The sequence below is a fragment of the Sinohyriopsis cumingii genome, chromosome 7, assembly GCF_028554795.1.
Source record: "Sinohyriopsis cumingii isolate HCF-2022 chromosome 7, ASM2855479v2, whole genome shotgun sequence".
NCBI classification, from domain to species: Eukaryota; Metazoa; Mollusca; class Bivalvia; order Unionida; family Unionidae; genus Sinohyriopsis; species Sinohyriopsis cumingii.
Genome location: NC_142967.1, coordinates 44,836,175 through 44,850,847, shown reverse-complemented (window position 1 = coordinate 44,850,847; position 14,673 = coordinate 44,836,175). Strand labels below are relative to the sequence as shown.

At 34.7% G+C, this 14,673-nt stretch overlaps 1 protein-coding gene across 1 annotated transcript in view; it reads left to right on the top strand.

The window, feature by feature from the left end:
• Window positions 1-219: 219 nt before the first annotated feature.
• LOC149795122 (sialin-like) overlaps window positions 220-14,673 on the top strand; it is a 33,864-nt gene continuing 19,410 nt past the window's right edge. Inside the window, exons 1-3 of the mRNA XM_089964040.1 lie at window positions 220-318; window positions 13,061-13,302; window positions 14,437-14,670. Of these exons, the coding sequence (XP_089820166.1) occupies window positions 294-318; window positions 13,061-13,302; window positions 14,437-14,670 (501 nt within the window). The 5' untranslated portion in view covers window positions 220-293. The remainder of the gene's footprint in view (window positions 319-13,060; window positions 13,303-14,436; window positions 14,671-14,673) is intronic.

Here is a 14,673-nt window from a genome sequence, read left to right as displayed (position 1 = left end):
TGCAAACATCGTAGCGGCATGACTGAAAAATTGTTAAAGCCACACACACACACACACACACACACACATACAAATATACATAACATACATACATCTAAAACCGAATGCTTGATCAAATTGCAATAAGGGCTGGAAAAATACCGAAATGGAAGGAAAAGGTTGGTTGCTTTCCAAGCAAAGTCGTATTTGATTACAGCTAATGTACATGCAGGTTGAGCATGTGACCTGTGCGGTCAGTAGCTGTCCCAGTCGGGTGAACATCAGCGCTGCAGTTTAAAGGGATCATAGCCATCATGGAGAAGTCTACAAATGAAATCAGTAAGTATATCTTGCTTTGTCATCTCAGAAATGCCTAAGTACTTAGTTGCTTATCGTGAAAACTTAACGAGGAATGAGTAGCTTGCATACTTCTAGTATGCGCGAGATGGGGATTAGCTTGCGCTAAGAATATAGGAGACTTACATACTGTGCAACAATGCATCCAGTAAAAGGAGGTAATTGCACAAGAAATAATATGGCTTGCAAAAGGAGTTTAAGTCTTAATCAGTAATTTTATAATTGCTCGGTATTATAATATGAAACACACACAAACACACATTTATATACAAAAACTTTCACCTCTGTCTGCGGCGGTTCGAGTCTAAGATTCAGCCAATGTGGGCATGTGAGAAAGCTTGCCAGTAGCTTCTCGTGGGTCGGTGGTTCTTTCCGGGGTTTTCCGGGTTCTTCCTCCACCATTAATACTGGCCGCCATGTATAGCCTATCGTGCTGAAAAATGGCGTTAAACCCCACAACAACAACAAAAATTTATTTTGTCCGTGATAAACAGGTGTCCACTTTTTAAGGAGTTTGAATCTTAATAATTTTATAATTGCTCGGTATTATACTATGAAACACATACAAACACACATTTATATACAAAAACCTATTTTGTCTGTGATAAACAGGTGTCCACTTATTAAGGAGTTTGAATCTTAATGTTTTATAATTGCTCGGTATTATACTATGAAACACACAAACACATTATATTCAAAAACCTATTTTATTCGTGAAAAAACTTTCACTTATTAAGGAGTCTGAATATTAATCAATACATATTTATTTTTCTATAGTATCCTATTAAACACACGCAAACACACATTTATAGTCAAAAACCTATTTTGCCCATGATAAACAGGTGTCCACTTATTCAAAACATAAGTATAAAGATGACAAAAGGTACTAAGCAATTGTATCCGTTGCGAGCTGTTTCCGTCCAAATAAAATGGTTGTTAGGATAAATTGTATTCCATGTTACTGTCCTTCAGTCTTGAAATATTTCAGCAAGAGATCGGTTATTTGTCGAGCTCTCAAATTTTTTAAAGAGTAAAGAAAAACTTAAGATTGAGATTAATGTTCAGTGATGATTCAATATTGACTTTAATCTGTTTTTTGAACAAACGTAGGTACAGACCGACGGACACGCACACGGACACCAAAATGATCATTGTGATCGGCTATGTCGAGAGTCTTACCGTCTTGACTTTTCGTTATATCATTTGTTTATTTCTGAGCTATGAAGCCCTTAAACAGCTGAATTATTTGATAAAGAAGTTCATATACGCTGTTTTGAGATAATAAAGCAAACAAAAAAAAAATCATTAAATATTGGTGGGATTAGGAAAACAACATTCTTAGTTAACCTTGTCAGACCCTGTATTACAGTATACGTAACACGTATAGGTTATGTAGAACTTTGTTTAGAATAAATGCATGCTGCACATAATTGGGGTCGGCAGTAAATTTGTTGTAAAATTTCAAGTCACGACTTCACAAATTAAAAATGCTTATGACAATAGCGGATGATTGACCCTGTAAACGAGTTAGTCAATGGATAAATTCTCTCTCTCTCTCTCTCTCTCTCTCTCTCTCTCTCTCTCTGGAACGTGAATGACCAATTACTTGACAAGAAAAATGCAACGTAAGTATGTACAGGTAAATTAATTGAGAAACCATAATTCGTGTCATTAAAATCACTCTTACTCTTATTCACAATTATATGATGATGTATTGTCTTTCTTAAGATTTAGAGCCGCATTTCCATAAACTTTGCACGAAGTAGAAATTTAAATTATACTCTAGTGAATGTACACCATTATTAGACATCAGAATTTCCTGACTTACGTCAATCATATGTATTGAGTAGTATACAAAAAGCGAGGTATGGAACACCTATTTATGTGAAATTGTAAGATCTTCAGAAATCAATGTATTACTTCCACATCAGTTATGTTTTCTGGGTCACTTGTGCATTTTACGGGCCGTTAGACAATATTAAACAAAACTTTTATAACTTAACTTACAATGTGGGCACGTCCAGGTGATACAAGCATTACATTATGGATTGTTTGTCCCCACTAGGTGTGTAATTAACTCAATATCATTGTGATAATCTTTGTCCCCACTAGGTGTGTAATTAACTCAGAAGTTTCAATTTAGTTTTGAATGTCTCTGTGTTTTCATTTTTTTCCGTTTTAACTCCATAATTACTAATACTTATAGGTATTTGTATGTGCAGTGAATGCTTCTGAACTGTTGCATGTTTATTGCATGCATCGGAACTGTTCTATGTGTATTGAATGCATCTGAACTGTTGTATGTTTATTGCATGCATTCGAACTGTTGCATGTTTATTGCATGCATCTGAACTGTTGTATGTTTATTGCATGCATTGGAACTGTTCTATGTGTATTGAATGCATCTGAACTGTTGCATGTTTATTGCATGCATCGGAACTGTTGTATGTGTATTGAATGCATCTGAACTGTTGTATGTGTATTGAATACATCTGTACTGTTGTATGTGTATTGAATGCATCTGAACTGTTGTATGTGTGTTGACTACATCTGAACTGTTGTATGTGTATTGAATGCATCTGAGCTGTTGTATGTATATTGAATGCATCTGAACTGGTGTATGTGTATTGAATGCATCGGAACTGTTGTATGTGTATTGAATACATCTGAACTGTTGTATGTGTATTGAATACATCTGTACTGTTGTATGTGCATTGAATGCATCTGAACTGTTGTATATGTGTTGACTACATCTGAACTGTTGTATGTGTATTGAATGCATCTGAGCTGTTGTATGTATATTGAATGCATCTGAACTGTTGTATGTGTATTGAATGCATCTGAACTGTTGTATGTGTATTGAATACATCTGTACTGTTGTATGTATATTGAATGCATCTGAACTGTTGTATGTGTGTTGAATGCATCTGTACTGTTGTATGTGTATTGAGTGCATCTGAACTGTTGTATGTGTGTTGACTACATCTGAACTGTTGTATGTGTATTGAATGCATCTGAGCTGTTGTATGAATATTGAATGTATCTGAACTGTTGTATGTGTATTGAATGCATCTGAACTGTTGTATCTATATTGAATGCATCTGAACTGTTGTATGTGTGTTGAATGCATCTGTACTGTTGTATGTGTATTGAATGCATCTGAACTGTTGTATGTGTGTTGACTACATCTGAACTGTTGTATGTGTATTGAATGCATCTGAGCTGTTGTATGTATATTGAATGCATCTGAACTGCTGAATGTGTATTGAATACATCTGTACTGTTTATGTGTATTGAATACATCTGTACTGTTGTATGTGTATTGAATGCATCTGAACTGTTGTATGTGTATTGAACGCATCTGAACTGTTGTATGTGTGTTGACTACATCTGAACTGTTGTATGTGTTTTGAATGCATCTGAACTGGTGTATGTGTATTGAATGCATCGGAACTGTTGTGTGTGTATTGAATACATCTGAACTGTTGTATGTGCATTGAATACATCTGTACTGTTGTATGTGTATTGAATGCATCTGAACTGTTGTATGTGTGTTGACTACATCTGAACTGTTGTATGTGTATTGAATGCATCTGAACTATTGTATGTGTCTTGAACGCATCTGAACTATTGTATGTGTATTGAATGCATCTGAACTGTTGTATGTGTATTGAATACATCTGTACTGTTGTATGTATATTGAATGCATCTGAACTGTTGTATGTGTGTTGAATGCATCTGTACTGTTGTATGTGTATTGAGTGCATCTGAACTGTTGTATGTGTGTTGACTACATCTGAACTGTTGTATGTGTATTGAATGCATCTGAGCTGTTGTATGTATATTGAATGTATCTGAACTGTTGTATGTGTATTGAATGCATCTGAACTGTTGTATCTATATTGAATGCATCTGAACTGTTGTATGTGTGTTGAATGCATCTGTACTGTTGTATGTGTATTGAATGCATCTGAACTGTTGTATGTGTGTTGACTACATCTGAACTGTTGTATGTGTATTGAATGCATCTGAGCTGTTGTATGTATATTGAATGCATCTGAACTGCTGAATGTGTATTGAATACATCTGTACTGTTTATGTGTATTGAATACATCTGTACTGTTGTATGTGTATTGAATGCATCTGAGCTGTTGTATGTGTATTGAACGCATCTGAACTGTTGTATGTGTGTTGACTACATCTGAACTGTTGTATGTGTTTTGAATGCATCTGAACTGGTGTATGTGTATTGAATGCATCGGAACTGTTGTGTGTGTATTGAATACATCTGAACTGTTGTATGTGCATTGAATACATCTGTACTGTTGTATGTGTATTGAATGCATCTGAACTGTTGTATGTGTGTTGACTACATCTGAACTGTTGTATGTGTATTGAATGCATCTGAACTATTGTATGTGTCTTGAACGCATCTGAACTATTGTATGTGTATTGAATGCATCTGAACTGTTGTATGTGTATTGAATACATCTGAACTGTTGTATGTATATTGAATGCGTCTGAACTGTTGTATGCGTGTTGACTACATCTGAACTGTTGTATGTGTATTGAATGCATCTGAGCTGTTGTATGTATATAGAATGCATCTGAACTGCTGAATGTGTATTGAATACATCTGTACTGTTTATGTGTATTGAATACATCTGTACTGTTGTATGTGTATTGAATGCATCTGAACTGTTGTATGTGTATTGAACGCATCTGAACTGTTGTATGTGTGTTGACTACATCTGAACTGTTGTATGTGTTTTGAATGCATCTGAGCTGTTGTATGTATATTGAATGCATCTGAACTGGTGTATGTGTATTGAATGCATCGGAACTGTTGTATGTGTGTTGACTACATCTGAACTGTTGTATGTGTATTGAATGCATCTGAGCTGTTGTATGTATATTGAATGCATCTGAACTGGTGTATATGTATTGAATGCACCGGAACTGTTGTATGTGTATTGAATGCATCTGTATTGTTTTATGTGTATTGAATGCATCTGAACTGTTGTATGTGTGTTGACTATATCTGAACTGTTGTATGTGTATTGAATACATCTGTACTGTTGTATGTGTATTGAATGCATCTGAACTGTTGTATGTGTATTAAATGCATCTGAATTTATGTATGTGTATTGAATGCATCTGAACTATTCTATGTGTATTGAATGCATTTGAACTGTTGTATGTGTATTGAATGCATCTGAACTGTTGTATGTGTATTGAACGCATCTGAACTGTTGTATGTGTGTTGACTACATCTGAACTGTTGTGTGTGTATTGAATGCATCTGAGCTGTTGTATGTATATTGAATGCATCTGAACTGGTGTATGTGTATTGAATGCATCGGAACTGTTGTATGTGTGTTGACTACATCTGAACTGTTGTATGTATATTGAATGCATCTGAACTGTTGAATGTGTATTGAATACATCTGTACTGTTGTATGTATATTGAATGATGCATTCAATACACAGACAACAGTTCAGATGCATTCAATATACATACAACAGCTCAGATGCATTCAATACACATACAACAGTTCAGATGTAGTCAACACACATACAACAGTTCAGATGCATTCAATACACATACAACAGTACAGATGTATTCAATGCACATACAACAGTTCAGATGTAGTCAACACACATACAACTGTTGTATGTGTGTTGACTACATCTGAACTGTTGTATGTGTTTTGAATGCATCTGAACTGGTGTATGTGTATTGAATGCATCTGAGCTGTTGTATGTATATTGAATGCATCTGAACTGTTGTCTGTGTATTGAATGCATCTGAACTATTGTATGTGTATTGAATGCATCTGAACTGTTGTATGTGTATTGAATGCATCTGAGCTGTTGTATGCATATTGAATGCATCTGAACTATTGTATGTGTCTTGAATGCATCTGAACTATTGTATGTGTATTGAATGCATCTGAACTGTTGTATGTGTATTGAATACATCTGAACTGTTGTATGTATATTGAATGCGTCTGAACTGTTGTATGTGTGTTGACTACATCTGAACTGTTGTATGTGTATTGAATGCATCTGAGCTGTTGTATGTATATTGAATGCATCTGAACTGCTGAATGTGTATTGAATACATCTGTACTGTTTATGTGTATTGAATACATCTGTACTGTTGTATGTGTATTGAATGCATCTGAACTGTTGTATGTGTATTGAACGCATCTGAACTGTTGTATGTGTGTTGACTACATCTGAACTGTTGTATGTGTTTTGAATGCATCTGAGCTGTTGTATGTATATTGAATGCATCTGAACTGTTGTATGTGTATTGAATGCATCTGAGCTGTTGTATGTATATTGAATGCATCTTAACTGGTGTATATGTATTGAATGCACCGGAACTGTTGTATGTGTATTGAATGCATCTGTATTGTTTTATGTGTATTGAATGCATCTGAACTGTTGTATGTGTATTGAATGCATCTGAACTGTTGTATGTGTGTTGACTATATCTGAACTGTTGTATGTGTATTGAATACATCTGTACTGTTGTATGTGTATTGAATGCATCTGAACTGTTGTATGTGTATTAAATGCATCTGAACTTATGTTTGTGTATTGAATGCATCTGAACTGTTGTATGTGTATTGAATGCATTTGAACTGTTGTATGTGTATTGAATGCATCTGAACTGTTGTATGTGTATTGAACGCATCTGAACTGTTGTATGTGTGTTGACTACATCTGAACTGTTGTGTGTGTATTGAATGCATCTGAGCTGTTGTATGTATATTGAATGCATCTGAACTGGTGTATGTGTATTGAATGCATCGGAACTGTTGTATGTGTGTTGACTACATCTGAACTGTTGTATGTATATTGAATGCATCTGAACTGTTGAATGTGTATTGAATACATCTGTACTGTTGTATGTATATTGAATGCATCTGAACTATTGTATGTGTATTGAATGCATCTGAACTATTGTATGTGTACTGAATGCATCTGAACTGTTGTATGTATGTTGAATGCATCTGAACTGTTGTATGTGTATTGAATGCATCTGAACTGTTGAATGTGTATTGAATACATCTGTACTGTTGTATGTATATTGAATGCATCTGAACTGTTGTATGTGTGTTGACTACATCTGAACTGTTGTATGTGTATTGAATGCATCTGAGCTGTTGTATGTATATTGAATGCATCTGAACTGTTGTATGTGTATTGAATGTATCTGAACTGTTGTATGTATATTGAATGCATCTGTATTGTTGTAAAGATTTGTTCAAGTCATTTAAGTCATTTATTTGTATATCTCATTCGTTTCATCCTTTTGTCTACTTTATGAACGCCCCCTTTTAAATATTTATTTTAAAGTCCTCTCTCAGGACGCTCGTTTGTGTCTGATATACAGGTAGACCGTTCAATCTCAGTGGTTTTTTTTTGTTGTAAACTTCGATGAATACTTTATCCTTCATCGTTTTGATCATATGGCATAAATCTGTAATAGATGAACCATATGTCGTTCTCTGTGTAAAACCATACATTCATTCACATTAATTTTGTTTCTGACGTCATCTATCGTTTTGATTATTTCTTTTAAGTCAATTTGTTTTGCATCTCATAAAATATATAAGTGTTAGCTTATATTGTTGTCGTGTCACTAAAGTTTTGAGACGTCAACTCTCTACCTCTATCATTTAGGAATCATGTTGTTGTATTTATTTATTCAGATATCTATAACATTTTCCAAAATAAGATTGCAAATAGCAATTGTTTTCCAGAGATTTTTATTTATTCTCCTTATCTCTCTCCGAGACATCTTTCTCGTGTTGATTATAAATTGAATCTATTGTACATGTCATTCAAATCGCTTGTCCTTTTTACTAAAGGACTTGTATATAAAGGTTCTGAATCCCTGTGTGAACAGTTCACGTGCATTTAAAATAAATTCGGTTCTCATCAACCTGTATTGTGTAGCCCTGAGAATTTATTGATAGGTTGGCCACCACACCAGCGCGCGCACACCTATCTTGATTGTTTTCAAATTGTAAATCGTAGACATTTGAGTATCAACCCTTTTTTGGACAAAATGTTTCCCTACTGATAATTCAACATTGGTATCACGATGGCTGTTGTTGTGCATGTCTTACATAGTACTCCACGTTTTCCATCTAACTGTGTCTCACAGTGCAATCAAAGAACTCGTGGTGACCTTCCTCTACGCGATATTTCTCCGATCATTCTGTACATTGTTTACTACATTTTGCAAGATGGAAAACATACACTACAATAAAACAAAATCTACTGTTTCCATCTTCATCTTTTATATTGATGTTTAATCTGTTGATTTCACCGATTTTATGTGGTTGCAATGGTTATAAACATTGCATAAAACGAAGCCAACATGAACAATTTACAATTTGAAATGCCTTAGACAAAAATCAACAAATTTTCATTAAATATTTATCTCATAGGTCTGACCGAAGATTTGTACTTTAAAAACAACCCCGCAAACTGTTCATAATTCACTAGATGATCCCATTAATTCCTGGCTAACGAATCCTACCAATGGTATTTTACTGCTTGGTATTTTGATTTAAATACATCTGAACTGTTGTATGTCTATTGAATGCGTCTGAACTGTTGTATGTGTGTTGACTACATCTGAACTCTTGTATGTGTATTGAATGCATCTGAGCTGTTGTATGTATATTGAATGCATCTGAACTGCTGAATGTGTATTGAATACATCTGTACTGTTTATGTGTATTGAATACATCTGTACTGTTGTATGTGTATTGAATGCATCTGAACTGGTGTATGTGTATTGAACGCATCTGAACTGTTGTATGTGTGTTGACTACATCTGAACTGTTGTATGTGTATTGAATGCATCTGAGCTGTTGTATGTATATTGAATGCATCTGAACTGTTGTATGTGTATTGAATGCATCTGAGCTGTTGTATGTATATTGAATGCATCTGAACTGGTGTATATGTATTGAATGCACCGGAACTGTTGTATGTGTATTCAATGCATCTATATTGTTTTATGTGTATTGAATGCATCTGAACTGTTGTATGTGTATTGAATGCATCTGAACTGTTGTATGTGTGTTGACTATATCTGAACTGTTGTATGTGTATTGAATACATCTGTACTGTTGTATGTGTATTGAATGCATCTGAACTGTTGTATGTGTATTAAATGCATTTGAACTTATGTATGTGTATTGAATGCATCTGAACTATTGTATGTGTATTGAATGCATTTGAACTGTTGTATGTGTATTGAATGCATCTGAACTGTTGTATGTGTATTGAACGCATCTGAACTGTTGTATGTGTGTTGACTACATCTGAACTGTTGTGTGTGTATTGAATGCATCTGAGCTGTTGTATGTATATTGAATGCATCTGAACTGGTGTATGTGTATTGAATGCATCGGAACTGTTGTATGTGTGTTGACTACATCTGAACTGTTGTATGTATATTGAATGCGTCTGAACTGTTGTATGTGTGTTGACTACATCTGAACTGTTGTATGTGTATTGAATGCATCTGAGCTGTTGTATGTATATTGAATGCATCTGAACTGCTGAATGTGTATTGAATACATCTGTACTGTTTATGTGTATTGAATACATCTGTACTGTTGTATGTGTATTGAATGCATCTGAACTGTTGTATGTGTATTGAACGCATCTGAACTGTTGTATGTGTGTTGACTACATCTGAACTGTTGTATGTGTATTGAATGCATCTGAGCTGTGGTATGTATATTGAATGCATCTGAACTGGTGTATGTGTATTGAATGCATCGGAACTGTTGTATGTGTATTGAATGCATCTGTATTGTTTTATGTGTATTGAATGCATCTGAACTGTTGTATGTGTATTGAATGCATCTCAACTGTTGTATGTGTGTTGACTACATCTGAACTGTTGTATGTGTATTGAATACATCTGTACTGTTGTATGTGTATTGAATGCATCTGAACTGTTGTATGTGTATTGAATGCATCTGAACTTATGTATGTGTATTGAATGCATCTGAACTATTGTATGTGTATTGAATGCATCTGAACTGTTGTATGTGTATTGAATGCATCTGAACTGTTGTATGTGTATTGAACGCATCTGAACTGTTGTATGTGTGTTGACTACATCTGAACTCTTGTGTGTGTATTGAATGCATCTGAGCTGTTGTATGTATATTGAATGCATCTGAACTGGTGTATGTGTATTGAATGCATCGGAACTGTTGTATGTGTATTGAATGCATCTGAATTATTGTATGTGTATTGAATGCATCTGAACTGTTGTATGTATATTGAATGCATCTGAAATGTTGAATGTGTATTGAATACATCTGTACTGTTGTATGTATACTGAATGCATCTGAACTATTGTATGTGTATTGAATGCATCTGAACTGTTGTATGTGTATTGAATACATCTGAACTGTTGTATGTATATTGAATGCATCTGAACTGTTGTATGTGTATTGAATGTATCTGAACTGTTGTATGTATGTTGAATGCATCGGAACTATTGTATGTGTATTGAATGCATCTGAGCTGTTGAATGTGTATTGAATACATCTGTACTGTTGTATGTATATTGAATGCATCTGAACTGTTGAATGTGTATTGAATACATCTGAACTGTTGTATGTATATTGAATGCATCTGAACTGTTGTATGTGTGTTGACTACATCTGAACTGTTGTATGTGTATTGAATGCATCTGAGCTGTTTTATGTATATTGAATGCATCTGAACTGTTGTATGTGTATTGAATGCATCTGAACTGTTGTATGTATATTGAATGCATCTGTATTGTTGTAAGGATTTGTTCAAGTCATTTAAGTCATTTATTTGTATATCTCATTCGTTTCATCCTTTTGCCTACTTTATGAACGTCTCCTTTTAAATATTTATTTTAAAGTCCTCTCTCAGGACGCTCGTTTGTGTCTGATATACATGTAGATTGTTCAATCTCAGTGTTTTATTTTGTTGTAAACTTCGATGAATACTTTATCCTTCATCGTTTTGATCATATGGCATAAATCTGTAATAGATGAACCATATATGTCGTTCTCTATGTAAAACCATACATTCATTCACATTAATTTTGTTTCTGACGTCATCTATCGTTTTGATTATTTCTTTTAAGACAATTTGTTTTGCATCTCATAAAATATATAAGTGTTAGCTTATATTGTTATCGTGTCACTAAAGTTTTGAGACGTCAACTCTCTACCTCTATCATTTAGGAATCATGTTGTTGTATTTATTTATTCAGATATCTATAACATTTTCCAAAATAAGATTGCAAATAGCAGTTGTTTTACAGAGATTTTTATTTATTCTCCTTATCTCTCTCCGAGACATCTTTCTCGTGTTGATTATAAATTGAATCTATTGTACATGTCATTCAAATCGCTTGTCCTTTTTGCTAAAGGACTTGTATATAAAGGTTCTGAATCCCTGTGTGAACAGTTCACGTGCATTTAAAATAAATTCGGTTCTCATCAACCCGTATTGTGTAGCCCTGAGAATTTATTGATAGGTTGGCCAACACACCAGCGCGCGCACACATATCTTGATTGTTTTCAAATTGTAAATCGTAGACATTTGAGTATCAACCCTTTTTATTGGACAAAATGTTTCCCTACTGATAATTCAACATTGGTATCACGATGGCTGTTGTTGTGCATGTCTTACATAGTACTCCACGTTTTCCATCTAACTGTGTCTCACAGTGCAATCAAAGAACTCGTGGTGACCTTCCTCTACGCGATATTTCTCCGATCATTCTGTACATTGTTTACTACATTTTGCAAGATGGAAAACATACACTACAATAAAACAAAATCTACTGTTTCCATCTTCATCTTTTATATTGATGTTTAATCTGTTGATTTCACCGATTTTATGTGGTTGCAATGGTTATAAACATTGCATAAAACGAAGCCAACATGAACAATTTACAATTTGAAATGCCTTAGACAAAAATCAACAAATTTTCATTAAATATTTATCTCATAGGTCTGACCGAAGATTTGTACTTTAAAAACAACCCCGCAAACTGTTCATAATTCACTAGATGATCCCATTAATTCCTGGCTAACGAATCCTACCAATGGTATTTTATTGCTTGGTATTTTGATTTAACGCAGCAATACGTAAATATTCCAGCAATAGATCACGCGTCTTTAAGAAACATCTGTTTTAAACACGTGTGCATAGAATTATCCTTTCCATAAACGTTCCACATATATTCTGATTCACTTCTGGGTAGTAAATCCACTTCGTAAAGATCTCGCCTTTTTACGATAACAAGAGACTTAGAAATCATCAATTGTATACAACTTAAGTCAGCGAGCCAGACTGGACGTGTCCTTTATTATTTTCTCTAGTTGATAATAAAAGACTTGCCTATCAAGCGATAGCTAATTCACCGCATGGTGACCACAAAGATTCGGGAAAAATCAGCAAATCTCTAAAGGTTTTGCGGCAGAAAGTGGGTATACCAACAGCTGGAGAAATTATTGAGACTACTGCAGCTGAATTGCATCGATATACAGCTGAAAGGTGTTAAATTAAATGAATTAGTTTACGAAACATTTCCTATTTAGGTACGTATTATAAATATTAATATTGGTGTAATGATGATGATGATGATTATTATTATCATTATTATTATTATTATTATTATTAGAACCAACTCCATTATGGTGTTCGACTCGGCTTGCCCTTACTGTGATCTCTTTCTTTGGGTTTGTAAACCTGTACGCTCTCCGTGTAAACATGAGCGTTGCCATGGTTTGTATGGTCAACCAGACCCAGTCAGTTCCTGTATTCTCAAACAATACCAATGGTTCAGCAAGCATGGAATGTAACAACCAGTCTTTGACTGCAGGGAAGTGCGACCACACGCTGCAATCAGCATCATCAAATTCTGTAAGTTACTGTTTTAACAAAATACAGAACCACACAAATAAGCTTCATAATATAATTGTCTGATATTTGTTACTGAGTATTAGAATGGTTCCCTGCTTAGTATGCTTCCTGCGTTGCACTCCGCTGTACGAATAGCGGAGTGCAACGCAGGGAGTATACAAAGTAGGGAACCAGACTAAGTGAATATCTGCTAAACGTTTGCATGTAAAAATGAATCAGGGTCGGACATGGATTCTACACTGAAAAAGCAACGGATCATTTGGGGAATTTTACAAGAATTTATTTCTGCTACAATACCAGGTTATGTTTATTTTTTCATTGCTGCTGGCTAAAGATCTGATAATTCTGACTGAATAGAATCTTTGTAAACCAATAATTCAGACATAACCATTTATAAGACAAAAATGAATTGATCGTACAACATATCGAAACACACACATACAAGCAAGCAGAAACACACACACACACACACACACACACACACACACACACACTTGGAAAGAATTACACAGAGTTACAGGTGCTTATATCTTTTTTAATGTAGATATTACTATGTAGGTAACGACCATACGCTCGATCTATCCAAAGAATCTGTTTGGTTTTTTATTTGAAAATGTTCCTGCTATCTTTCCATATGTTGAATAAAGCGAGAAATTATTTAACTATCCATTGTTAGGGAAAGATAAATCAGGTTCAAGACCGCCGATCGAACTTGATTATTTCTGGCATAGTCCGAAAACTTTCTCTATATTAGATATATTACATTGTTGTTCCCCAAGAACAGTGATAAAGAAGTAAAATTTTGCACAGCAACGAAGAAGGCAAGGAAGATCAAAAAGTTAAAATTAAATACAGTTTTCTTCCAAACATCCGAACACCTTCCGACTTTCGTTTCTGGTGAATATTTTTAAAAACTGGAGATGATACGCTTTCTCCTAAGGTAAAAAATAACTTTATTTCTGCAAATGAAACTACCATTGCCACATAAAAATATATTAATATGACATGCGATTACAAGGATCAAATGGGATAATTTTGGAAAACATGCTTCCTTTTGTTTTATTTCTGTTTAAACTATTAATACGGTATGTTGCCATTTATGTACCTTATATGTATGGTTTATCCTCGACTAAGGAAGGAGAGTTCAACTGGGAGAAAGAGGTGCAAGGGCTAGTCCTGGGCTCCTTCTTCTGGGGCTATATGGTGACGCAATTACCGGGTGGATGGCTAGCCTCCCATTATGGCGGCAAGAGAGTGTTCGGTTGGTTCGTGCTCGTCTGCAGTGTGGCCACTCTGTTGACCCCTTTCGCCGCTAGGACTGATCTGAAACTACTCATCGCTGTTCGGGTCATTGCTGGTATAGGACAGGTA